This window comes from Panthera onca, chromosome D4 (assembly GCF_046562875.1).
Source record: "Panthera onca isolate mPanOnc1 chromosome D4, mPanOnc1 haplotype 2, whole genome shotgun sequence".
NCBI classification, from domain to species: Eukaryota; Metazoa; Chordata; class Mammalia; order Carnivora; family Felidae; genus Panthera; species Panthera onca.
Window position 1 is genome coordinate 84,591,000 of NC_138351.1, and position 24,944 is coordinate 84,615,943.

The window sequence follows — 24,944 nt, forward strand, 5'->3', positions numbered from 1 at the left end:
CTCCAGAATTGTAGCTTTGTCCAGCCTGCCAGGCCCACTAGTTCTAAAACACTGACTCTTTATATGTTTGCCTGAGACACTATTTTCCGGGGTGGCTAACTGCAATGTGTCCCCAGGCTTCTGGGTACTCAGAAACTTCACCATCCCCACATCTAACTCCGACCAGGTTGAGCCTTAGCCATTTGCAATACTAGTCAGGGTTTGTGGCTCCTAGGACAAGTGATTATGTGGCAACGTCTCCTCTACTAAATAGGACAGGCCCTTGGAATGAGCATTTGCTTATGCTTAGTGATAGGCAGTCACTTTGGTGACTGCTGAAATGTACCGTGACTTCTGGCTTTAACAGTCCTTAGGTACTGAGACAGTGCAGAGAGCAGTTGCCCTTTGAGGAGAGATTTTTGCTTTTAAGGCAATGGTGAAATTGTGCAATACTGTTACTTCTTAGTTTTAATCAACCAGCTGTTGATTTTAGCAGCTGTCACTAATAGCTACCCGACTGTCTCCCTGCTCTGTATGAAATAAGAAACAAACAACCCTACCAACTGAGTAAAGTCCTTCCTAAGGTACAGCGAACAAGGGCAAGATTTTGCACACAGGATTGTCCTTTGATTCTAATTTGGTGGCCTAAGGCAAGAGATTTTGTCATCCTGGTTCCAAATAATCCTGCCTCTGTTCATCTGCCTTGCTCTAGGAGGCAGCACAGGAAAACCATTCATATGTGGCATTTGCTATTAGGACAGAAAATGATTTTCATAAATGAAACTGCTGGATTTGAAGCCAAGGGGCCCAAGGCCAATTTCCCTTTGAGTGAATTAGAAAATGCAGAAATGTGAATTATACAAGGTGTTTCACTGTTGCTTAAAATAGTTCTTTCCTTATATGTCTTTTTCATACTGAGAAGATATCATATAGCCCTTCTGTGTATTTTTAGAAGTAAAACTTATCTCACCAAGAATTCAGACAAATTGTACAACATGAATAGAAAGAAAGCGGGTGGGAGTCTGATGAAATATAACTGTAGTGAAAATACGTGAAGGAAACCATAAGAAAATCTGAAGGAGAGGTGACTGACGGATCTTCTGATGGAAGAGTGAAGCACGGTGACGACTTCGGGGGGAAACGGAGAATCTAGCATCTGTGTGCCTTGCTTGTATCAAGCAACCTCCTCTGGACAAGCCTGAACAGGATCTGCTAGGGAATGAAGGGGATTTACAAGAGTGGGGCTTTCCAAAACATGTTGCTGTTGAGCTGGAAGGCTTATGATAGCCAAACCACAAAGTGTTCTCTAGAAAAATATGTCAAAATTATGTTCTCTTCTACTGCTAAGAGAATATAATCTTTTCACTGTATAACTGTGAGTTCTGTTGCCAGTAGTAGGGAGAACATTCAGATCTACTATGCCTGAACTTTCTCTTCTAACAATTCCGGGAATACTAGTCACGAAGATTCTCCAGCAGAACCCTGACTTGTTGAGCAATTCCGTCTTCATCTGGAATTAACATCACAGTCTACCTGGGCCCCAAATATGTCTGTAACTCCCATGAGAAGATAATCCTCTGAAAGGAAAAGAGAACACCTGTATACCTTCTTTTCTTTCTTCTTCTCCCACCCAAGCATCTACCACACTGCCAGATATGTAAGTGCTCAATAGATTATTATTTGGAATGAATGATTTCTATCTGATTTTTTTTTCCTACAGCTATGCAACCGGAACATAACGGGTTTATCAAATACAACGTAAACTGCACCGGCAGCCTTTTCTTTAGTCCCACGGACAGCTGTCAACAGGCTTCTGAATGCATATGAATTCAAATTACCCAGGCTAAAAAGGACAAAGGTTATCAGCGAAGCCTCACTTTGGAGTTGTTTCTTTTCTATGAGAATTTGTGTGGCCTTAATCTTTCATATAGAAACAATCAACTCCTTCTTTGTGCTCTGACTCCACTCAGGTATTGTGACATCTGCTAAACATATATTATAACATTTATTGCTTTTAGGTAAGCATACCTCTGTATGCTTAAGAAGGCCTAGTACATTGTAAGGCACTCAATAAAGCCCATTCAAATGAATAAAAGTTATAAACCAATGTGTGCTTCTCCGCATAATTTCCACACAGACTAAAAATTCTGAGTGTTTTCTCTCTTTCTAAAAACATAGTAGGTGCGTACCTGTCCTCTTTATTGACTTGAGAATAATATGACCTCTGTCTGATTGCAGAATAGAAGGAGAAAGCCTCATTCAGATAGCTGGTCTCAGATGTGCGTAGGCTATGGAAAAAAAAAAAAAAATCTTCATATTTGACAGTGTCTCAAACCATTTATGACGAATACTTGTTTCATTCCTCTGCTATTCCTCTACACGAGGGGATGGGAATGACTAAACTAAATTTGAATCAGCAAAGCAATCATCACATCACCCTTACAATGTGTAAAAATAATAGTAATTAAAAAAAAAAAACAAAACCTCTCCACTGGTCCCAAGCCTTTTTTGATGGCAATCCAAAGTACATATTATTTTCGTTCTTTGAAGGGATTCTCCAAACAGCATTCCACCCAGTTACATCTTTCATGACCTTCCCCAAATCCAAACACAGTCATTTGTCCTTTGGTTCATTTCTTCAGTTTTTTTCTCACAGGACTCAGAAATGCGCTAATCAATGTGAACCTTCAGAGGGCGATGTAGTCAGTTCTCTAACATCTTTAGTTTTACAAGGGACTTCTTAAGAAAATATTCTACCCGAAAGAGTGATTTTAACAGGGGAATGATGGATGGTATCTCAAAAGACAGGAAGAGGAAGAAGTTCTATATGGTCCAAGCTTTTTATGGTATAACTGATATTACTTTATGAGACCTAGATTCCTAAAAGGAGTGCTCTTCCTTGCTTGACCCATCACTAAGGATATAATCAAAATTATCTTTATCTGCTTCACAAAACCTTTTAGATATATCCTACAAGTATGAGTTTTAAAGTATTCCCCCCAAAACCACTCATTCAAACATACAAGTTATGTATTAAGATTTAAGTGAAGCCATTAAGACCTATGAATTCATTTAGTATTTATGCTTTATCTAAAACGGAGATCATAATCATTTAAGTTATAAATGCGTCTGTCCAAATAAACTGTTTGGAAGGTAAGCCTTTTAAGCAAATAATGTTACTTGGATTATGGAAGATCATTTCATAAGACTGTTTTGATTACTATGATCTGGGGTTTCATTTGTACCTCCTCAGTTTTCCCTCCTACCAAGTAAGTATACTTCTGCATGCTGTGTTTAAACCAGGATAACACTTTATTTTTTTCCATATGCAATTCACTTACTAATAATGGTAGTATAGCTGCCCAATCTTAGAAGCAATTTCCCCTATTTGCCACCGCTTCAAGCCATACCGATTATCCAAGACTTGTCTGTTTTACATAGGAGATAAGAAAATAGAAATAAGAGACTATAAATTCCAAAAATAACCAAATCTGTAAATTTAATAGGATAAAATACCACCCAATTCAGAATTCAAATTCATGAATTTTTCATGAGATTTCAACATCATCATTCAATTAAATTCAAAAAGCAGTATTAAATGTCTATTTAAAGTAAGTTGAAATATGAAAAGAAACCGTTCTGAGCTAAGCTCATGAAAATTAAAAGCAACACCCCCAAATAGCTTTGGCCAATAAACAACGCCTACATTAGAATGAAACCATGAATCAGCCTACCTATGTCACAGTTAATCTGAACCATTTCAGATATGACACTGTCTTTAAAAATCAGATGAGAACATTACATTTTAAAACCTTAAATAAAAAGGAAAAAAATCAATTCATTTTCATTTGCATCATGAAGAGGAAATATATTAAAATGCACCAAGAGATAAAAAGGTCAAAAGTGGGACTAATATAAAATGGACCTTCACTCTCCTGTAACTATAAAATTCCTTTACCGATGCTGCTGCTGGAACTTCCAGAGTTTGGTGTAAACATCAAAAGTTCTTCCAAAATAGGACTGCCACTGCTTCTGCCCATATTGTGGCAAATCTCTGTAATACAAACAAACATGTATTAAATCAATTTCTTACGCTATTTGGAAATTAGGTCTTGTGATGGTACAAACTGGATATATTTAAAACATTTGCATTCAGGCTTTCTTTTACTTAAGTTTATTCATCATTGAAAGAGAGAGACAGAGACAGAGACGGAGCACAAGCAGGGGAGGGTCAGAGAGAGGGAGACACAGAATCTGAAGCAGATTCCAGGCTCCAAGCTCTGACCTGTCAGCACAGAACCCGACGTGGAGCTCGAACCCGCAAAGCGTGAGATCATGACCTGAGCCAAAGTCGGACACTCAACCCACTGAGCCACCCAGGCACCCCCAGTCTTTCTTTTAAAAAAAAAAAGTAACAATTGTGGGAGTGGAAATGGTTCTATAACAAGAGCTCAGGACATGTTCTTTCCTATTCTTCCCTCCTACCTCTGTTCATCCTTAGTCTCCTTTGTAGATGTCTGTTCCACGAGGTTTCTAGCACTCTCTTCCCTCTCCCTGGCTGATATTATTCACAGTCACTTATAGACTGATAATTCCAAATGTTTATTATCTTCATAGAAGAACTCAGCACTTTGAAAAACACTCCACTATCTAGAAGTGGATGTGCAGGTGGTATGGTTGTCCTCAATTCTTCTATCCTCTCCCTATGGGTGACACTATACATCCCTGTTCTTGGCCCTGGTGACTCACCGTCCACCCCTTAGAGACAAACTCTTCCCTGTCATAAGGAACACGGGCCTGGCCTTAAGACTTGCTTTGGCCAGTGAAATACAATGGCAAGTTACCCACACCATGTCTGAGAAGACGACGTAAGAGATACTACATAGTTCAGCATTTTTACTTCCCAACAACCTAAGACCAAGATAGGGCTGTTCCTCAGCCTGGAACACAGAGTAAGACACACTTAATGGAGCCTCAGAACTGAAGACATCTTATAGCTAACATGGGAGCTAGAATAAGTCTCTACTGTACTAACGCACTAAAATGTTGAAGTTGTTACGGCAGCCTTATTGAGAAAAAGCCGGTACAGAAATGGATACCAGGAATGGGCTATTTCCATAACAAATACACAACATATGTAACACTGGCATTGGAATTTAGCAGCACCAAACCGTTACTGAAGGCTGGAAAATGATGACACATAGAATACAGCGGCAAAACAGCATCTGCCTGCAATCACTTGGAAAGGAGATGAAGTGACTAACTTACTTACGGATTTATACAAAGAAACCGGGAAAAGTATGTTACTAGCCCTGGATGCTATTAGCTGCACTTAACAAAACATGAGAAAGATGAACTCAGAAAAGAACTAGCTACAAGCAGGGTTGAAAGGAAAAGGGATAACTCACGAGTTCCAGAACTTCCAGAATTGAAAGATAACAACAATTTCTAATGCATACAAGTAAAAGATACAATTGAGAGATGCTGGCTATAAATGCCACTTACAACTGAGTCTCACTCTCAGGGCAAAACCTCTTCATTAAAGCCCAAGAATAAATCCATGAGGGACACCTGGGTGGTTCAGTCTGTTAAGCCTCCTACTTCAGCTCAGGGCATGATCTCACAGTTCGTGGGTTCGAGCCCCACGTCAGACTCTGTGCTGACAGCTCAGAGCCTGGATCCTGCTTCAGAGTCTGTGCCTCCCTCTCTCTCCCTGCCCTTCCCCAACTCACGCTCTGTCTCTCAAAAATGAACAAACATTAAAAAAATTTTTAATTAAAAACGTCATTTTTTTAATTAAAAAAATAAATCATTTGACTTGACTAATATGACAGAACTAGAATTGCAGTCATCAATTTTCCCTTATTCTTGAGACTCGGCTCTATTCTATTGGTTTTTCTATTTCCTCATTAACATTCTGTTAATTATTACAGCTTTATAAAAAGTATGGCATCTTTCTTCTTTTTAAGGAACACCACGGCTGTTCTTGATTCCCTGTATTCGTCCATGACCTTTAACATTAGCTTATGAAAGTTCTACCAAAAAAAAAAAAAAAAAGTCCTAATGGGTTCTAATGAGACCTCAATGAATCTAGACATCCATTTGGAGAAATGCCATATTAAAAATAATTTTTAGTGTTGGGGCACGTGGGTGGCTCAGTCGGTTAAGCATCTGACTCTTGATTTCCACTCAGGTTATGATCTCACGTGCAGAGCCTGCTTGGGATTTTCTCTCTCTTTCCCTCTCACCCTGCCCCTCCCTTGCTCACACTTGCACTCTCTCTCAAAATAAATAAATAAACATTAAAAAAAAATAACACAATTAAAAGAAGTAACTTTTAGTGTCAGTAGTATCTCTTTCCATTTATGTTGAAAATAATCACTAAATTTTACAATGCTTTGCACAAAGGTCTAATATTTCTTAGTTCACATTACTACAATGTCTCATATTTTTATTGATTTGTGAAAAGTATCTATTTTTTAAGTTATGTCTTTAAATTATTTTTTGATGGTGGAAAGTTTCAGACATATACAAAAATAGAGAATAGTACAATGAATCCCCATATACCATCCCAAGCTTCAGAGATAATAAATTTGGGGCTGATCCCTTCTACCTGCGGTTGTCAGATAAAGTGTTTTTGTTTGGGGGCCCTCCACTCCTTTTCATTAATCTACCTGTCTGTGGTAATATAACTTTGTCTAAATCAATACCCCTCTGATCACCACTAGCACTATTTTCAATTAAGAAAAGAAGGGCAGGCTATATTTTAGAATGATCCCTATAACCCAAATGTCTACTAAAATACTTAAAATAGAGAAACACTGAAATGTCCCATAGTAAAAGGAGAGACTTTTAAATATAAATTCTCTCATTTAACCTAAGTTCAACTTGTATAAAAGAAATCCTTTATTATTATTTTTTTAATGTTTATTTTTTTTTTTGAGAGAGAGCAAGTGAGCGAGCAGGGGAGGGGCAGAGAGAGGAGAGAGAGAGAGAGAGAGAGAGAGAGAGAGAATCCCAAGCAGTCTCCGTGCTGTGAGCACAGAGCCCAACACAGGGCTCAGTCTCACAAATCGTGAGATCATGACTGGGGCTTTAATCAAGAATGCAACGCTCAACTGACTGAGCCACTCAGGCATCCCAGAAACCCTTTATTTATCTCACATAAGTAAGTAAGCTGAATGTTCTTGGTAAACTATACTAATATATAGAAATTTGAGGTAGTATTTTATTGTTTGGTTGTTAGGGGGTGGAGGGAGAAATCCTTCCAGATTTCATACATACACAGTATTTGTGTATACAGGCACAGTATTTATCTTGTTTTGTAATGTCAACTTTTTCACTTAATATACAATTAACATTTTTTCATGTTTAATATAAACATATGTAGCACGGTGTATAATACACATACATATTTGAGATTAGAAGAAAGAGACCCCCCCCACACACACTCACACACAAAGCTGCTATATATTTTTTAATTTACTTAACAAAGGATACATAATTTCATGGAAATAAGACAGCTACAGAGCAGAAACAGATATAGCTTATGTTTGTAAAGCATTTCTCTTTTTTTTTAATTTTTAAAAATTTATTTCTTTTGGGAGAGAGAGTGAGAGCACAGGGGAGGAAGAGAAAGAGAGGGGAGAGAGAATCGCAAGCAAGCTCTGTGCTGTCAGCACAGAGCCTGACGTGAGGCTCAAATCCACAAACTGTGAGATCATGACCTGAGCCGAAACCAAGAGTTGGGGGCTTAACCAGCTGAGCCACCCAGGCGCCCCTGTATAGCATTTCTCCTGCCCCAGTCAGGTATCTTGCTATTGGTGACACTTGCCCTGCAATTAGACAAGGTATAGTTACTACATATAATTCTACCAAGTGCTAAGTACTACAAAGGCCAGAGAATGTGATGTGAAATATGATTTCTACAATCAAAGAGCTTATTATTTAGTTAAATAGAAAAGACTAACACACGTACAGAAAAAGAAAAAATAGCACATAAGTATTAACTTATATGGTACTGAATAAAAATAACAGAAGACTGTAGAAAAGAGATATATTGGAGGGCTTGAGGAGTCAGGGAAAGCTGCTGAAAGAGAGAGATATGGATACGCAAAAGAGAAAGAAGAGATCATGAGAGAGAGAGAGAGAGAGAGAGAGAGAGAGAGATAGAACTAAGATAGTATGTAAGAGGAACAAAGGCAATTATCAGCTAATAAAACCGTAGCCAGACCTCATTCATGCAACTGTGGACAGCTAGTGGTGGATGGCCTCCCTCAGACATCTCACCGTTGCCTGGCTGGCAGCAAGGGTGCTGGGTCATGTGTTTTTCATCCAATAGGCTAGCTCAGTTTCCATGAGGTCGGTTGCAAGGATCCCAAAAGCAGCAAAAGAGAGGGCGGCTCTAATGTGCATCGTTCTTTTTTGAGTCTTTGCATCATGTTTGCACCACCCCATTGGCTAAAGGAATCGTCATGGCCAAGCCCAGAGTCAGTGTGGGAGGGGATGACTCAGGGGCATGGATACGAGGAAGGGAATGATTTTTATAGGCAATCTACCACAGAGATCTTATATTTGTTTCTTTCTTTTTCAATTTTGAAAATAATAGAAGTCTCTTTTAAAACAAAAATGCTATACAGTATATAGAGTAAGAAGTAAAAAATACCCTATTGTTTTCCCCCTCAATTCTAGCCCCCAGAAATAACCACCATTAAGGATGCATTTTCTATGTACATTTAAGTAAATATGTGAGTTTTTCTATTATTTTACATAAATGGGATCAAACTACATATAATGTTCTATAACATGCCTTTTCACATGTCTTTTAAATTTAATAATATGTCAGGGTTTTTAAATACACACATAATTATATCAACATTCACTGTATGCAATAAACAAATTATTTAACCAATCCCTTCTTAACATTTATATTGCCTCTAGTTTTTCCCTGTTATAAAAATGCTGCAGGGGCGCCTGGGTGGCTCAGTCGGTTGAGCATCCGACTTCGGCTCAGGTCATGATCTCACAGTCTATGAGTTCGAGCCCCGTGTCGGGCTCTGTGCTGACAGCTCAGAGCCTGGAGCCTGCTTCCGATTCTGTGCCCCTCTCTCTCTCTCTCTCTCTCTCTCTCTCTGCCCCTCCTCCACTTGTGCTCTGTCTCTCTCTCTCTCTCTCTCTCTCTCAAAAATAAATAAACATTAAAAAAAGAAACGATAGCCAAGTTACGGAAGCAGCCCAAGTGTCCACGACTGATGAATGGATAAAAAACATACACCATGGAGGGGTGCCTGGGTGGCTCAGTTGGTTAAGCGGCCGACTTCGGCTCAGGTCATGATCTCACAGTCCGTGAGTTCGAGCCCCGCGTCGGGCTCTGTGCTGACAGCTCAGAGCCTGAAGCCTATTTCAGATTCTGTGTCTCCCTCTCTCTGACCCTCCCCCGTTCACGCTCTGTCTCTCTCTGTCTCAAAAATAAACATTAAAAACAATTTTTTTTAAATGCTGCAATGAACACCTTCATACTAATAATTTTGAATAGTTATGTGATAATGAGTAGAAGGTAAATTCTGTAAGTGGAGTTAATAAGTGAAAGAAGATATGCATTTCTCTACCAGATGTTAAGACACCAAATAAAAACGCAAAAGGTTTCCCTACATGAAATTTTCAGGTGTACGTAACACAAATGAGCTCCTGACTGCATTTTAAAATCCATTTCCATTATCCTTATGATAAGGAGAAAGTCATATCAGATTATAGAAATAGGTTAACTACAGACACCAGTTTCCACATTTATTGCAAGTTTTCCTCTTTTTTAACGTCTCCATGTACCTCCAGCGAGAAAGAGCTAATCAGATATTTTAAAATTGAAGTTGCCGCCAGAATCTTTAAGACTCTTATCATGTAGCTGCTGCTAGGAAGACTGTGTTATTACATAACAGCATTAAGTTGCAACATCACCATCACCTCCACGGGAACTGACAACTCTTGGGTGCTTCTTTACCGATACTGTGTGAAGTCTTTAGGCAAATTTTCAAGGAAGCATGTGCTTCCAAGTTCTTCCGAGTTTCCCAACTGACAGATTTAATAAACCTCAGTAATACATTCTGTTACGAGAGAAAACAGAACTAGATACAACTCAGTGCTTTATGTCATGACTATGTATATAATTTCAAGGGTTCAGTGTAAAGGGCTTTAAGGAAGGGAATTTTGTATGAGGGCTGAGAGCACATAATTGGTGATCCAAAAGGCCAAAACACGTAAGTTGTAGTATACAAATATTTTCTGATATAGCTATGAACAATGCTGGCCAAATTCTATAGTATTTTCCTCAAAATAATTTAGAACATCTGCCACCCCAGCCATAGGGGCACCTGGGGTGGCTCAGTCAGCTGAGTGCCAGACTCTTGATTTCGGCTCAGGTCATGATTCCAGGGTCGTGGGATTGGGCCCCGTGTTGGGCTTTGCAGTGGGCATGAACTCTACTTAAGATTCTCTCTCTCTCTGCCACTCACCCCACTTGCATGCTCTCTAAAAATAAACAAACAAACAAATACATACATAAAAATAAAAACAAAAACTCAGGGGCACCTGGTTGGCTCAGTCGGTTAAGAGTCCAACTCTTGATTTCAGCTCAGGCCATGATCTCGCTGTTACTGAGTTTGAGCACCTGCACTGTAAGTGCAGAGCCTGCTTGGGATCCTCTCTCTCTCTCTCTCTCTCTAACCCCACGCTCGCTCAAGCATGCACATCCTCTCTCTCTCTCTAAATAAACAAACTTTAAAAAAAGTAATAATTAGAGGCACCTGAGTGGCTCAGTTGGTTAAGCATCCAACTTTGGCTCAGGTCATGATCTCCTGGTCTGTGAGTTCAAGTCGTACATCAGGCTCTCTGCTGTCAGTGCAGAGCCTGCTTTAAATCCCGTCTCCCTCTCTCTCTCTCTGCCCCTCCCCTGCACATTCTCTCTCTCTCAAAAGTAAGTAAACAAACATAAAAAAAAATAAAAAATACAAAAATAGTAATAAAAAAATTAAAACACAGCTATACAGACAGGAATTTCTTTTTCAACACAGAGTTAAATTTTTGTTTAACTTCCTAAAGGCTAAGTCCTGTGACCACCCCTTCTCTAATAAGACCTATCACAGAAGCTAATATACATACCACTATAATTTGATTAGAGTCTAAAACTAACTAAGGTATTTTATAAAGAGGTTTAGACAAATTCCTCTACTATTCAGAGCTTGACTATGGTTTTAAACTCTGAATACATCATTTGGTTATTAATACTGATGTCAGAGATGGGAAATTAATGGTCCATAGAATTAAATTAAATGGGGCTCTGTGAATTATCCTGTAAGCCAAATGACCTGATATTTCACTTTTTGCAAAGGCACCTACGTTATAAATTGACTGCTCATATTCTTCTTCCAAAGCGTTAGTAGAAATTCAAAGTATGACACTTATCTCGCTCTTTTTTTTTAAATCCTCAACTCTACCAACGAAAGTTCAGAGACTACAGTAGCGAAAAGTGTCATGCAAATGATTAGACCTGGTTCTTATCTCAGAGATGTTTCCAATGTAACGCTGAGATGTCAAAACTTAGGAAACCTCTTCTGGGTTTCTACAAATCAACCATCCTAACTAAGCGGAATTAGCTAAGATGCTGACACCCACCCACGCCTGACATCCCAGCCCAACAGCCACCTTTCCATCCTCACGTCCGTCCTCCCTGTGGCGTGCTGCTGTGCACCATGTCCACCATCTTGGAATTCTCTCCTTTCTGTCCTTCCTGTTCTCTTCTACTGGCTTCTCTTTCCTTAGTCCCATAGTTAAATGCTTGGCTTCTCTAGGGCATATATGTGTGTATGTAAACACATTTACACACACATACACACATACACACACGTACACACACACACACACACACACACACACACACACACACACACACTAAGGATCAAGGACCTTAAGCGAGTTGTCTGGGAACTCATGACCAGTAAATTGTTGAACTACGATTCAAATTCAAAACTTCTAACCCCTAATCTAATGTTCTCTTCTTTGCACCATAAGGGAAAACAATTTAGATTTTGATTCTACATTAGTAATTTCTTCTCTGTGAGCTCATTCTGCTCCCCAGGTCATGGGATGCAATTGACCTCCAACAAAGCTATGACCAAAGCTGTAGTCAAAGGCATAACTCAACTCCTCTGAACAAGGTTTTCAGTCAAGAAGCACAGTGTCCCATCACACATTCTTGTTTACACAGAGAAGACTGTATTACATACAGTGACATCTTTGTTCTAATCCATGCCTCTGTGTTCATTTGTACGCCAGACAAAATTGTGTTCAGGACTTGCAAGGCCAATCAGCAATTCCTTGTTTTAACACCGGCATGTTTGTTTTTTTTTAACCAACTGGCATACCTGGTTTCCAAATTTAGGTTTAAGAATCGATCTGTGAGTTGGAAGGTGTTGGGGGTATCCACAGGTCTAGACTGTTAAGGCTGAGTGTTTCCTTTGGGGAGGATATCTTAATGATACCACTATATCAACTTTTTAAAATTTTATTTATTTTTGAGAGTGAGAAAGAGTGCACACACACGTGAGCACATGTGGGAGAGGGGCAGAGAGAGAGAGAGACAGAGAGAGAGAGACAGAGAATCCAAGCAGGGTCTGCACTGTCAGCACAGAATTCGACATGGGGCTCAGTCTCACTAACCGTTGCTTAATTAACTGAGCCACCCAGGCATCCCAACTCTTTTGTTTACTGAAGAGGGAGAAAAGCTTTTTTTGAATGAGAGATTGAGAAAAAATGCACAAGAGTGCTTGATTAGGTAGAAGGTGGACATTCCCTTTATCTCTGCATCCTGCTCCCATCGCTAGCCCTGTACCTAGAATGGTGTGGGCACACAGAAAGCTCTTAGTACATTGCTCCATTCCTAAGGATGGTTTATGAATTTGAATAACTTTGAATAATCACCCTTAGTTTGAATTTAGAAATGCCAAGCCAAATAAAGCTACGGAATGCTGTCCTCTCCTCCTGTGAACCAGCTCCAGGGGAAGTATACAAAATCTTACACTTAGAAATACATTTATTTTCCACTGGCCCCTTGCGCATAGAAAAAAAAGGTTGTCAAGTTTTAAAGTCCTCTAAGGTGTTGCTGCCTTGTGCCTCCAAAGGTCTGTGACTATTTTGTAGGTATGATGTTACCCAAAGGAGTTCTACAGATGTGGATTTCTCAGAGAACCAAGAAGATGAGTCCAAGAAGCCAGGAACTGCGTCATTCCTACATCATTAGAGTATTATCCTGTGTCACCTCCAGAGAAGAGGCTATCAGAGCTTCCCTATAAGTTTTGGGATCCTTACTCCTACACTAAGGAAAAACTTCTCTGAGGTAGCACTTCCCAAATTAGAACCCATTGTATTAACATAAGCCATTGCTTATCTGCCAAAGTTTTGTTTTTCTCATTTATGAACCAAGAAAATAGGTGCTAATGAGGTTGTTTTGAGGATTTAGTGAAATCAATTATTCTTAAAATCTTTCCTTTTTCTCTTTACACTACGCCTGGAAGATCTTAGAAGATCACACACAAAAAGACAAAAACAAAACAAAACAAAAAAAGCAAACAGAAATACCTTCCCCCTTACCAATCCCTGGTCTAACCCACTAGCAATTATAAAGGTGAAGATGTGTCGGGGCGCCTGGGTGGCTCAGCCGGTTAAGCTGAGACTTCGGCTCAGGTCACGATCTCACGGTTCATGAGCTCAAGCCCCGTGTCAGGCTCTGTGCTCACAGCTTGGAGCCTGGAGCCTGCTTCGGATTATCTGTCTTCCTCTCTCTCCGCCCCTCTCCTGCTCATGATCTGTCTCTCCAAAATAAATAAAAACTTAAAAAAAAAAATTTTTTTTAATAAAAAGGTGAAGATGTGTATTTTTGTTCCTAGCCAGGCCTGACAATTAAGATCTTAGAAAACGGTAACTTTTTAGGTCAGGTTATACTGAACTTTGATAGTCAAAAAGAACTAATTAGAAATATACTCATCTATTTTAGTGTTTAAAATTTTGGTATATCATTTAAATAGCTGATTTTCTGGATTCTGGGGAAAGGACAGCAGCATAGTTTCAGCTACTCAGGTACATTCCAAAAACAGACAGAAACATTAGATAACAAAACCAAAACCCCAAACAACATCTTCAGCAAAAGTAAGTGTTATGTCACTTCAAAATTCAGATGTTGAAGTCCTAACCCCCAGTACCTCGGAATGTGCATTTGGACATGGGACCTTTAAACAAATATAGTAATTAAATTGAAACAAGGCCTTTTGGGTGGGACTAATATAATCTGACTTGTGTCCTATAAGGAAGAGATAAGGACACACACAGAGACACCAGGGATGCGCACATATGGAGGGATGACTAGATTTAAGTACACAGTGAGAAAACAGCCATCTCCAGGCCAAGGAGTGAGGCCTCAGAAAGAGCCAACCTTGCTAGTACCTTGATCTGGGACTGTTAGCCTCCAGAACGGTGAGATAATAAATTCCTGTTGCTTAAGCAACCCAATCTGTGATATGTTGTTATGATAGTCCTAGCAAACTAACAGAGTAAGTAATAAAGTATCCTTCAAATCCCCAAATACAGGTGGGTAGGGACAAATCACCAACAGCCAAAAGACCTGCAGGCTATTGGCATCTGTACAGGAAGAGACAGAAGAAACAAACAGGGACATCTGATGGACCTGTGAAGAAGAGAACCCCAAAACAGCCAGTATATATTCTCCAGAAAGCACAGCGGATCATTTTGTGAACAGAAGCTAAAAGTGGGAGGAATTTTGCCTGAGTCAATAGCCATACATGGGTACTGAGTACCTGAAAAGTGGCTCATCTGAACTCAAATGTATGTTAAGTTTATATAAAATATTCAGGGGGCACCTTAGTGGCTCAGTTGGTTGAGCATCTGCCTTCAGCTCAGATCATGATCTTGTGATTCATGAGTTTAGGCCCCGCATGAGGCTGTCTGCTGTCAGCATGGAGCCTGCTTTGGGTCCTCTGTTCTCTCCTCCCTTCTCTCTGCTCCTTCCCCACTCATGTTTTTTCTCTCTCTCTCTCTCTCTCTCAAAAATAAAAAAATAAGCATTAAAAAAGCTAATAAAATATTCAGTGTACTTCAAGGACTAAATATGAAAAAAAAGAATGTAAAAGATCTCAATAATTTTTCTATATTGACGACATGTTGAAATAAAGTATTTTAGATATATTAGATCAAACAAATTATTAACATTAATTTCATTTTTGCCTTTTTACATTTTTTAAGATCTGGCTACTAGACAATTAAAATCACATTTGTGGTCTGTATTAAATTTTTATTAGTCCACACTTCTCTACATCATGTGACCAAGATATCCACTGCACTCTGGTGGCAGTCTACCTCAAATGCATGTGCAATTCTTTTGAGCAATAAGCCACAGAAAACCAAAATATTTATTATAAGCTTGTACAGCTACTTTAAGCATCATCTTTGAAATAACATATACTCTACTATGTTTTTAAATGTTTTAAAAATGTTTTTATTTATTTTTGAAAGACAGAGAGAGACAGAGGATGGGTGGGGGAGGGGCAAAGAGAGAGGGAGACACAGAATCTGAAGCAGGCTCCAGGGTCCGAGCTGTCAGCACAGAGCCCAAAGTGGGGCTCGAACTCACGAACCATGAGATCATGACCTGAGCCAAAGTTGGATGCTCAACTGACTGAGCCACCCAGGCGCCCCACAGATACCCTACTATTACCGGTGTGCAGAGCTTGCCTCAAGGAAGGTATGAATTTTTTGAGGAAAGAAGAGAAGGAAGAGGGAGGGGCAGATAAAGAAGGAAGAAAGAGGAAGGAAGGGTTGCAGGAGGGGAGGAAAGGGACAAGGGAACAGACCGTTCATCTCCCAGTTACCCTTTCCTACTTAGGAACCAGGGCATCCTAAAAATAGGCTCTTCAAGGAAGCATTGTGGGGGATTTCTTCTTTAATTTGAAATATTAGAAGCCTATTTAATCAAAACAATTTCTGCAGTTATTTTTATTTAAGACCATTATATTCACTTTGGCACACTTCTCTGTCAATGTATATTTGTGGCCTCCAGTGCTCATTTTAGCTATGTGTATTTGCTCTTCCAGAGTCAAATAATCAGTGATTTGGAGGCCTCTGCTGTCTCAAGGCACCCAAAAGTCATGGATATCACTGGTAGGGACAGCTGTGTATCTCAAATACATGTCTCAAGATGCTGTCTTATATAATCCCAGCAAGTATTCCATTCTGCTCCGGCAGTCTTAGTCACCATGGTAACTGGAACCCTGCAAGCACTGGGGCTTTTGATCATTTTCTGACAGTATTCAAAGATATTTCTAACATTATTCTCACTTCATTACTACTGTAACTACATGCAAGAGCTATTAAAGGAAAAACACCATTCATTTGATCTATTTTTCACTCTCTTGCTCTATGTTTTCTTACACAGTGAGTGGAAACAGCTTATTTATTATGCACATAATATAAGGAGATATTTTCAGTCAAGAAAAACACTTCGTTAAGATATTCACATCTAGGGGCAGCTGGGTGGCTCAGTCAGCTAAGCATCTGACTTCGGCTCAGGTCATGATCTCGTGGTTCGTGAGTTCGAGCCTCCCACAGGGCTTGCTGCTGTCAAAGCAGAGCCCGCTTCGGATCATCTGTCCTCCTCTCTCTCTCTCTCTCTCTCTCTCTCTCTCTCTGCCCCTCCCCCACTCATGCTTTCTCTCAAAAATAAAATAAACGTTATAAAAAATACTCATGCCTAGGAAAATTAAAAGGTTCTGAGAACTTAGATGAACGACGTAATATAAGGTGGAAAGACACACCTTCAAGGGCAAAAAGGGAATTTATTACATCTAAGTAAGACATTATATAGAAACTCTGAAGCCTTTCATGAACTGAAATGCACTTTTTTGCTCTCCTCATAAGGAGTTAAAAAGTCCAAGTGAGAGGGAACACAGGGGGTTGCTGAGGTGCTAAATGTTCTGTTGTTGTTTTTTTTTTTTATGTTTACTTATCTATTTTGAGAGAAAAAGAGAGGGCGAGCAAGTAGGGGAGGGGCAGAGAGAGGGAGAGAGAGAATCCCAAGCAGGCTTTGCACTGTCAGCACAGAGCCCCGTGCAGGACTTGATCCCATGACCTTGAGATCATGACCTGAGCCAAAATCAAGAGTCAGACACTCAACCGTCTGAGCCACCCAAGCGGCCCCATATGTTCTATTTCTTTATCCAAGTACAAGCCACATGGATATGCTCCATTTGCAAAAAATACATTCATAATCTTTGTACTTTTCTGCAAGTATATTACACTGCATTGTAAGTTTAATAATTAGTTTGTGAACTCAAGAAAAATAGAGAAAGCATGAAGGAAAGCTAGCCAAAATTGATAAACACTAACAGTGAGAGGAATGTCGGGAAGGAAGGGCCCCATGTTAAAGGCTATGCTACTCTAGCTGGGTCCCCACTTTCCCATTTCCCCAAGTCCCAAAACTGGTCCAGACCACCACCAATGTATTTCTTCTTCTCTATAAGCACTATGATCCTGTTTTCTATTCAGACCAACATAGATATAAAGAGGGAAAACAACCAAAAAATTTTTCTTTTCATTTTTCCCAAAGAAATCCTCTCTATTTCAAAAGAAATGCACTAAAACTGTATCACCCCTTGAAAAGCAGAGAGGTTTTTAATTCACATAACTCAAAGAGCTACTTTGGAGAGGGAATGGGAGAGCAGTGTGGAGAAGAATGCCACACACCCCACAACCACCACCATGGGGAACTCAAACACAACCTACAGAACTGATAAATAGAGGCCTTTCCAACCAAGGCCTAATACTGAACAAAGCATTTTCATTTAGATAAACAAGCAGAGAAAATACACACCCCCATATGTACCAGACATTTTGAGAACATCAACCCCCAAATATATTTGGTCTTTGGTTAGGGACCAAACTGGGCGGTAAAAGCAAACAGTCCCCGCTAAGAGCTACTAGGGTATACAGAACATCAATTTAATATAGAATTTTTGATAAATCAAGATCACGAAGAACATACTGTTTTTGTAATTCGCTCTTTTTCATTTATTTATCCACCAAATCTTTTTAATAATTCTATATCATTCTGTTTGTGTGTGTGTATGTGTCTAAAACAGATGTTCTTAAAAAGTGAAAAAAAGGAAGAGAATCAAAGTACTAATCTCTCAGGAAACTTCACACTTGCACTGCCATTAGCTACATCTCTCTCAAACAGCAACCCAAAAGCATTCAGAGAATATATATACTTTACTCACCATATTTATTACAGAAATAATTAAGGGTGTTTAAAATAAAGAGGGCCCTGGGCGCACCTGAGTAGCTCAGTCGGTTAAGTGTTCAACTCTTGATTTCGGCGCAGGTCATGATCTCACAGTTCATGGGATCGAGCCCTGCATCAGGCTCTGTGCTGACACTGTAGAGCCTGCTTATGATTCTCTCTCTCTCTCTCTCTCTCTCTCTCTCTCTGTCTCTCCCTCTCTGTCTCTATCCCTCCCCTGATTGTGCGTGCTCTCTCTCAAAATAAATAAATATTAAAAAAAAATTTTTTTTAAATTTTTTAAAAGAGGGCCCTGTACACAAAACACTGAAAATAAATCCCTGATGAATTTGCTTAACCATTCCTCTAGGCCAAAATTTATTATTAGTATTTTCAAATTTTATTTTATTTTATTTTATTTTTTAAATATTAATTTAAATGATTGATTTCTTTTTGGGAGAGTGCAAGCAGGGGAGGTACAGAGAGAGGGGGGCAGATGATCAGAAGCAGGCTCTGCACTGACAGGCTGACAGCAGGGAGCCTGATGTGGGGCTTGAACCCATGAACTGCAAGATCATGACCTGAGCTGATGTTGGACGCTCAACCGACTGAGCCACCCAGGCACCCCACGATTCTCAAACTTTAAAAATAGCACTTTGGGGAAGTACTACTCCACATCTGGGAGGCAATCAATATATTAGTATAGAAAATACTGCTTTCAGGGGTGTTTGGGCAGCTCAGTAGGTTGTGTCCAACTCTTGATTTCGGCTCAAGTCATTATCTTGCAGTTCATGGGATCAAGCTCTGCACTGGGCTCTGCTTGAGATTCTCTCTCTCCCTCTCTGCCCTTTCCCCGCTTGCACGTGTGTGGGCGTTCTCTCTCTCTCTAAATAAATAAACATAAAAGAAAGAAAGCAAGCAAGCAAGCAAGCAAGCAAGCTGTGGCCACAGTGCCAGAGTGATATAATGTAAGTTAAGAAAAAAAAAATAGTGCTTTCTGGGTAGCAATTTATGGTATCTGCAAGTTACACATGTATACTGACAAAATTATTGACTTAACAAATGAAGAGAAATTTCAAACTGGTGAAATTATGTACTGAATATTTCAAAAAAAAATTTTTAACATTTTATTTATTTTTGAGACAGGGAGAGACAGAGCATGAACAGGGGAGGGTCAGAGAGAGGGAGACACAGAATCTGAAACAGGCTTCAGGCTCTGAGCTGTCAGCACAGAGCCCGACACGGGGCTCGAACTCACGGACTGCGAGATCATGACCTGAGCCGAAGTCCGATGCTTAACCGACTGAGCCACCCAGGCGCCCCATGTACTGAATATTTCAAAAAACAAAGTCAAAAGGATTAATTATTTCTTTTTAAATGTTTATTTTTGAGAAAGAGAGACAGAGCACAAGCAGGGGAGGGGCAGAGAGAGAGCGAGACACAGAATCTGAAGCAGGATCCAGGCTCTGAGCTGTCAGCACAGAGCCCAAAGTGGGGCTCGAACTCATGAACCATGAGATCATGACCTGAGCTGAAGTTGGAGCCACCCAGGTGCCCAGAAGGATTAATTCTTGGACCCGATACAGTTTCAAGAGCTCAAGAACTAAACTGAAATAGGTATCACAAGCATATTATAATAAATTTCTGTAACAATAAATAAGCAGTCCTAAAGATTAGATCTCGTGTAACCTCTCCATGTATTAGGTTTTCCTACCATCCCCACAGACACAATTTTACTCTGCAATTACTTTAAAACTAAATAAAATCAAAAATTCAAAAATAAAAATAAAATCAGTGTGATCATTAACATGGCACTTTAAAAAAAGATCAAAATGAGACACATTTGAGCTGTTAAATTGATCTGCACAACAAATTTAAATTTAAAATTTGCACATTTAAAAAGAGGGTAAAATAAAACAATCAACTCTAGTTACGTGTTTTGTACTATATACTGTCATCGTGCGGCTTAAAGATGAAGACGTACTTTAAAGCGATTTACAAACTGTAGAATGCTGTGTGGAAATGTGTTACTGTTACTGTTGTTGTAGTTACAGAGTGATTTTAGCCAGATGGAGAGTCTCTAGAAAGAGATTACTTGAGCTTTAAGGAGTCATTTATGATCCAGAATCAGATTAGGAAAATAATTCCTTTTTAAGAAGGGAGATGCCACTAAATTCAATATGCTTCTCAAACATACTCAGTGAAGACATACTCATACTATACTCATTCTTATATTCAAATAAGAATATATAGAGAAGCTAGTAAACTTTGGGTCAAAACGTAGTATCTAGGGCTTTTTATTAAGCAGTTTAGCAAAAAATGCTGATATGAAATGACAAGATGACATACATCCCATAAAGAGTAAATGAATACAAAAAAAGAGTATGTCTGGCATATGGTGGACAAATTTTAGAGACATTTTCTGAAAACGAAATGATGTAAAAGAGAACAGAGATGAAAATCAAGAGTAGGTCATTACAGAGGACCTGAGCTGGATGTTCACTCTAGGCATTACAAGTATAAAAAGGAGGGAGGACAAGGGACAAGAAAAAATATGGAAGAAATGCAATAATCAGTTGAAAAAATATATTTTCTTTTTTAAATTTTATTTATTTATTTATTTTGAGGGATAGAGAGAGAGATCAGAGGGAGGGGCAGAGAGAGAGGGGGAGAGAGAGAGAATCTCAAGCAGCCTCCATGCTTATCAGCGCAGAGCCGAACATAGGAACTGATCTCACACACCATGAGATCATGCCCTGAGCAGAAACCAAGAGTCGGATGGTCAATAAACTGAGCCACCCAGGTGCCCCAGAAAATAATTCTTTTTTTTTTTTTTTTTAACGTTTATTTATTATTGAGAGACAGAGAGAGACAGCATGAGCATGGGAGGGACAGAGAGAGAGGGAGACACAGAATCCGAAGCAGGCTCCAGGCTCTGAGTTGTCAGCACAGAGCCTAAGGCAGGGCTTGAACTCACGAACCGCAAGATCATGACCTGAGCCAAAGTCGGACACTTAACCAACTGAGCCACCCAGACCCCAGAAAATAATTCTTTAAAAAGTTGCAATTAATCTGATTATTACCAGAAGCTGATCTCAAAGATTCTTCTCTGGCACAAAATAGAAAGCAGCAGAGTACAGAAGTTAAGAAACCTGCCTTTGGAATCCTTCATTTAACAAATGTTTATGAAGCATCTGCAATGGGCCAGACCCTGGGCATTATGTACTAGAGAAACCGTGACAAACAGGGTCCTATTCTTAGGAATATTAGTTTTATGTAGGAAGACATTATAGGCAAATTAATAAGATTGCTCAAGACAGTCATCAGTTTTATTAAAAAATTAAATGAATATAGGGATAAAGTGACTGAAAGTGTAACCTTAGATACAGTGGTCATGGAATATTATCAAATGAATATTTGATAATCTTGTAATTATCTTTACAATTGTAAATGTTTTCTTAAAAGATACATTAACTTCAATACCCCAATGTGTAAAATCAGATGTAAATAGGGTATGATGTGGGGGCACCTGGGTGGCTCAGTCGGTTGGGCGCTGACTTCGGCTCAGGTCATGATCTCACAGTTCGTGAGTTCTAGCCCCGCGTCGGGCTCTGTGCTGACAGCTCAGAGCCTGGAGCCCGCTTCAGGTTCTGGGTCTCCCTCTCTCTCTGCTCCTTCCCCACTAGTGCTCTGTCTCTCAAAAATAAAAACAAACATTAAAAATAAATAAATAAATAAATAAATAAATAAATAAATAGGGTATGATGTGGAATACCGTATACAAAACCATCTAACAAAACTGCTCGCCTCAACTTGAAGGAAACCGTATTCCTCTTTCCTATTGTCTTCTCATCTGAAAATGAAGAGGGTCAAAACAGCATGATCACCTGACCTCTAATACAGGTATTTATAAAACATTCTATCCATAACTTTCAGAAACTTACCACACACCAGCCATAGGGAAAAAAACACAGAACTAGAGAAAAGTTTAAGGCGTCAAGAGTCCACTAACCTTAATCCGTTGAACAGCTGCTTAGATTTATCCAGAAGGTAACAAAAATCTGTAACTGTTTTCCTCTCTCCCTGTGGGATATCATCTTCAGCGCCTCCAGAGGACATGATTTCTTTAAGAGCAAATTCAGTCCTGTAAGAAAACATATGTCCATTTATCCAGTAGATAAGAATAAAATGAGGAACATACCTTAATTATATTATTTGATAGCATTTTTTTCAAGATACAGAATTCTTCTGGTCACAGTCAAATCATCAAAATAACCTAAGTGCACGATGGTATGGGAAAACACTCAAATATTGTCAGTAGGAATGCAAGTTGGTACATCATATTGGAAATACTATTTGAATGCCTTTTGACCTACTCCTCTATTTGATCCATTCTGTAAATCCATCCTTGAAAATGATCTGTAAATGTAAAGCACTTTATCCATAAAGATATTTATTTCAGTATCATCATACAGTATTTAAAAACTGGTAACAACCTAAAAGAATCAAAGAGGGCAATTATCAAGTGCTTCACAGAACACTAACAACTACACTCTACCCTATCACTAACTTACATTTAAGATAAGGTAATTATATGAAGACACCTCAGTGTAAAAGGGATATAAAAACTATACATACACATATATTAAAGCTATCTTTGATTGAAACCAAACTACCTTCATATGTAATCAATCATGTTAATCAGCCATTTTAATTGTTTTATTTTTTATTTTGAGGTAGAGAGCACAGAAGTGGGGGAGAGGGGCAGAGAGAGAAAGAATCTTAAGCAGGCTCCGTAATCCCACAACCCTGAGATCATGACCTGAGACAAAATCAAGAGGACGCTCAACTGACTGAGCCACCCAGGGGCCCCTAATCAGTCATTTTAAAAACAGCAAGTTGCTGGGGCACCTGGGTGGCTCAGTTGGTTAAGCATCTGACTTTGGCCCAGGTCATGATCTCCTGGCTTGTGAGCTCAAGCCCTACATCAGGCTCTCTGCTGTCAGCACAGAGCCTGCTTCAGATACTCTGTCCCTCTCTCTCTCTGCCCCTCCCCTGCACCATCTTGCTCTGTCTCAAAAGTAAATAAACATTTAAAAAAAAAAAAAAAAAACTCTTTTAAAAAATAAAATGTAAAAACAGCAAGCTGCTGGACAGCATGTGAAGTATGAACCTATACTAAACAAAAAAATTAATTTGTGTTTACATACAGACAGAAATCCCTGGAACAACATAGGGAAATCTGGCCCTAATGTAGGGTGAAAATGCAAGCAGAGCAGACCAGAGCCAGACACCAGAGATGAGAGTTAGGGTGTGGTGCAGTTATTTCGGTAAATATTTTTCTCTCCAACATTTTACTGAATAGGCAGTTGCAGTTACAGAGCAGAAAGATTGTCGGCAAGCCTGAAACCGTCAAGGGGCTGCAGAGTAACAAGTGGGTGCCATGGGGCCAGCTGGTGGGGATATGCACGGATGGCAGTGGGTGGTCCCTGTATCTTCACGGCTCCCTTTTCCCACCACTGCTTTCTGTACTTTGTGCACTAACAAGTTTCTAACAGATGGAAACAGACCTTAAAAAGTGCTGAGCCTTAGAAGGGGTTTCACACCGTATAATGACGGTGGGTAAGTCCTCTCCCTGGACCCCTACCACCTTCATTCTCTAAACCCAGGAGAGGCACAAACTAGGCATCAAAGCTGACTGTAGCTTTCTTCACCACACCTCAGATACATCATGAACCAAGGTGACTAATATCCCCAGGACACAGGAGAAAAGACAGAAAATAAATGTTTAAAAATAAACAAACTGGGGCACCTGGCTAGCTCAGTCGGTAAAGCATGCGACTCTTGATCTTGGGGTTGCAAGTTCGAACCCCTGCTGGGTGTAGAGATTACTTAAAATCAGGGCACCCGGGTGGCTCATGTGCTTAAGCATCTGATTTCAGCTCAGGTCACAATCTCACAGTTTGTGGGATCGAACCCCGTGTCAAGCTCTGCACTGACAGTGTGGAGCCTGCTGCAGATTCTGTGTCTCCCTCTCTCTCCCCGCCTCCCCTGCTCACTCGCGTGTGCGCCCTCTTTCTCTCAAAAATAAACATTAAAAAAAAAAAAGAAATATATATATATATATATATAATCTTAAAAATAAACTTTCAAACTTAATAAGAAAGGATATTAGAAATAAAGCAGGAAGGGGGTGTGCCTGGGTTGCCCAGCTGATTAAGTGTCAGACTCCTGATCTCTTGGCTCAGGTCATGACCTCACAGTTCATGAGATCAAGCGCCAGCCATGTAGGGCCCTGCACTGACAGTGCGGAACCTGCTTGGGATTCTCTCTGCCCCTTCCTTGCCCACATGCACATGTGGGCGTGCTCTTTTTCTCTCTCTCAAGATAAATAAATAAACATTAAAAAACAATAATAAAGCTGGAAGAAAATGTCATAATGAAGCAAATAAGAATACTGGGCATGAAAAATATAATCACTGAAATAAACTGAATGGATAAATGTATTAAAGAGCAGAAAGGAGAGCATTGAACAAATTAATAAGCTAAAGTATCAGGCTTTGCCTGACATCAGGAAAAGGTAAAATACATAAAAGAAAAATCAAGAGATATGGAATAGAGAAATGAA

The 24,944-nt window shown here is 39.5% G+C and overlaps 1 protein-coding gene across 4 annotated transcripts in view; it reads right to left on the reverse strand.

Moving 5' to 3' along the window:
• SCAI (suppressor of cancer cell invasion) overlaps positions 1 to 24,944 on the reverse strand; it is a 153,158-nt gene that overhangs the window by 55,606 nt on the left and 72,608 nt on the right. For 3 of the 4 annotated variants that reach the window (XR_009602764.2, XM_060608676.3, XM_078436494.1), the window contains exons 3-6: positions 22,329 to 22,460; positions 3,938 to 4,033; positions 3,321 to 3,407; positions 2,169 to 2,267 (exon numbers count right to left, since the gene is read on the reverse strand). Coding sequence is in view for 3 of the 4 variants with exons in the window: in XM_060608676.3 (XP_060464659.1) it covers positions 2,169 to 2,267; positions 3,321 to 3,407; positions 3,938 to 4,033; positions 22,329 to 22,460 (414 nt within the window). In the remaining variant the exon portion in view is untranslated. The remainder of the gene's footprint in view (positions 1 to 2,168; positions 2,268 to 3,320; positions 3,408 to 3,937; positions 4,034 to 22,328; positions 22,461 to 24,944) is intronic. The other variant, XM_060608677.3, reaches the window with a different exon arrangement.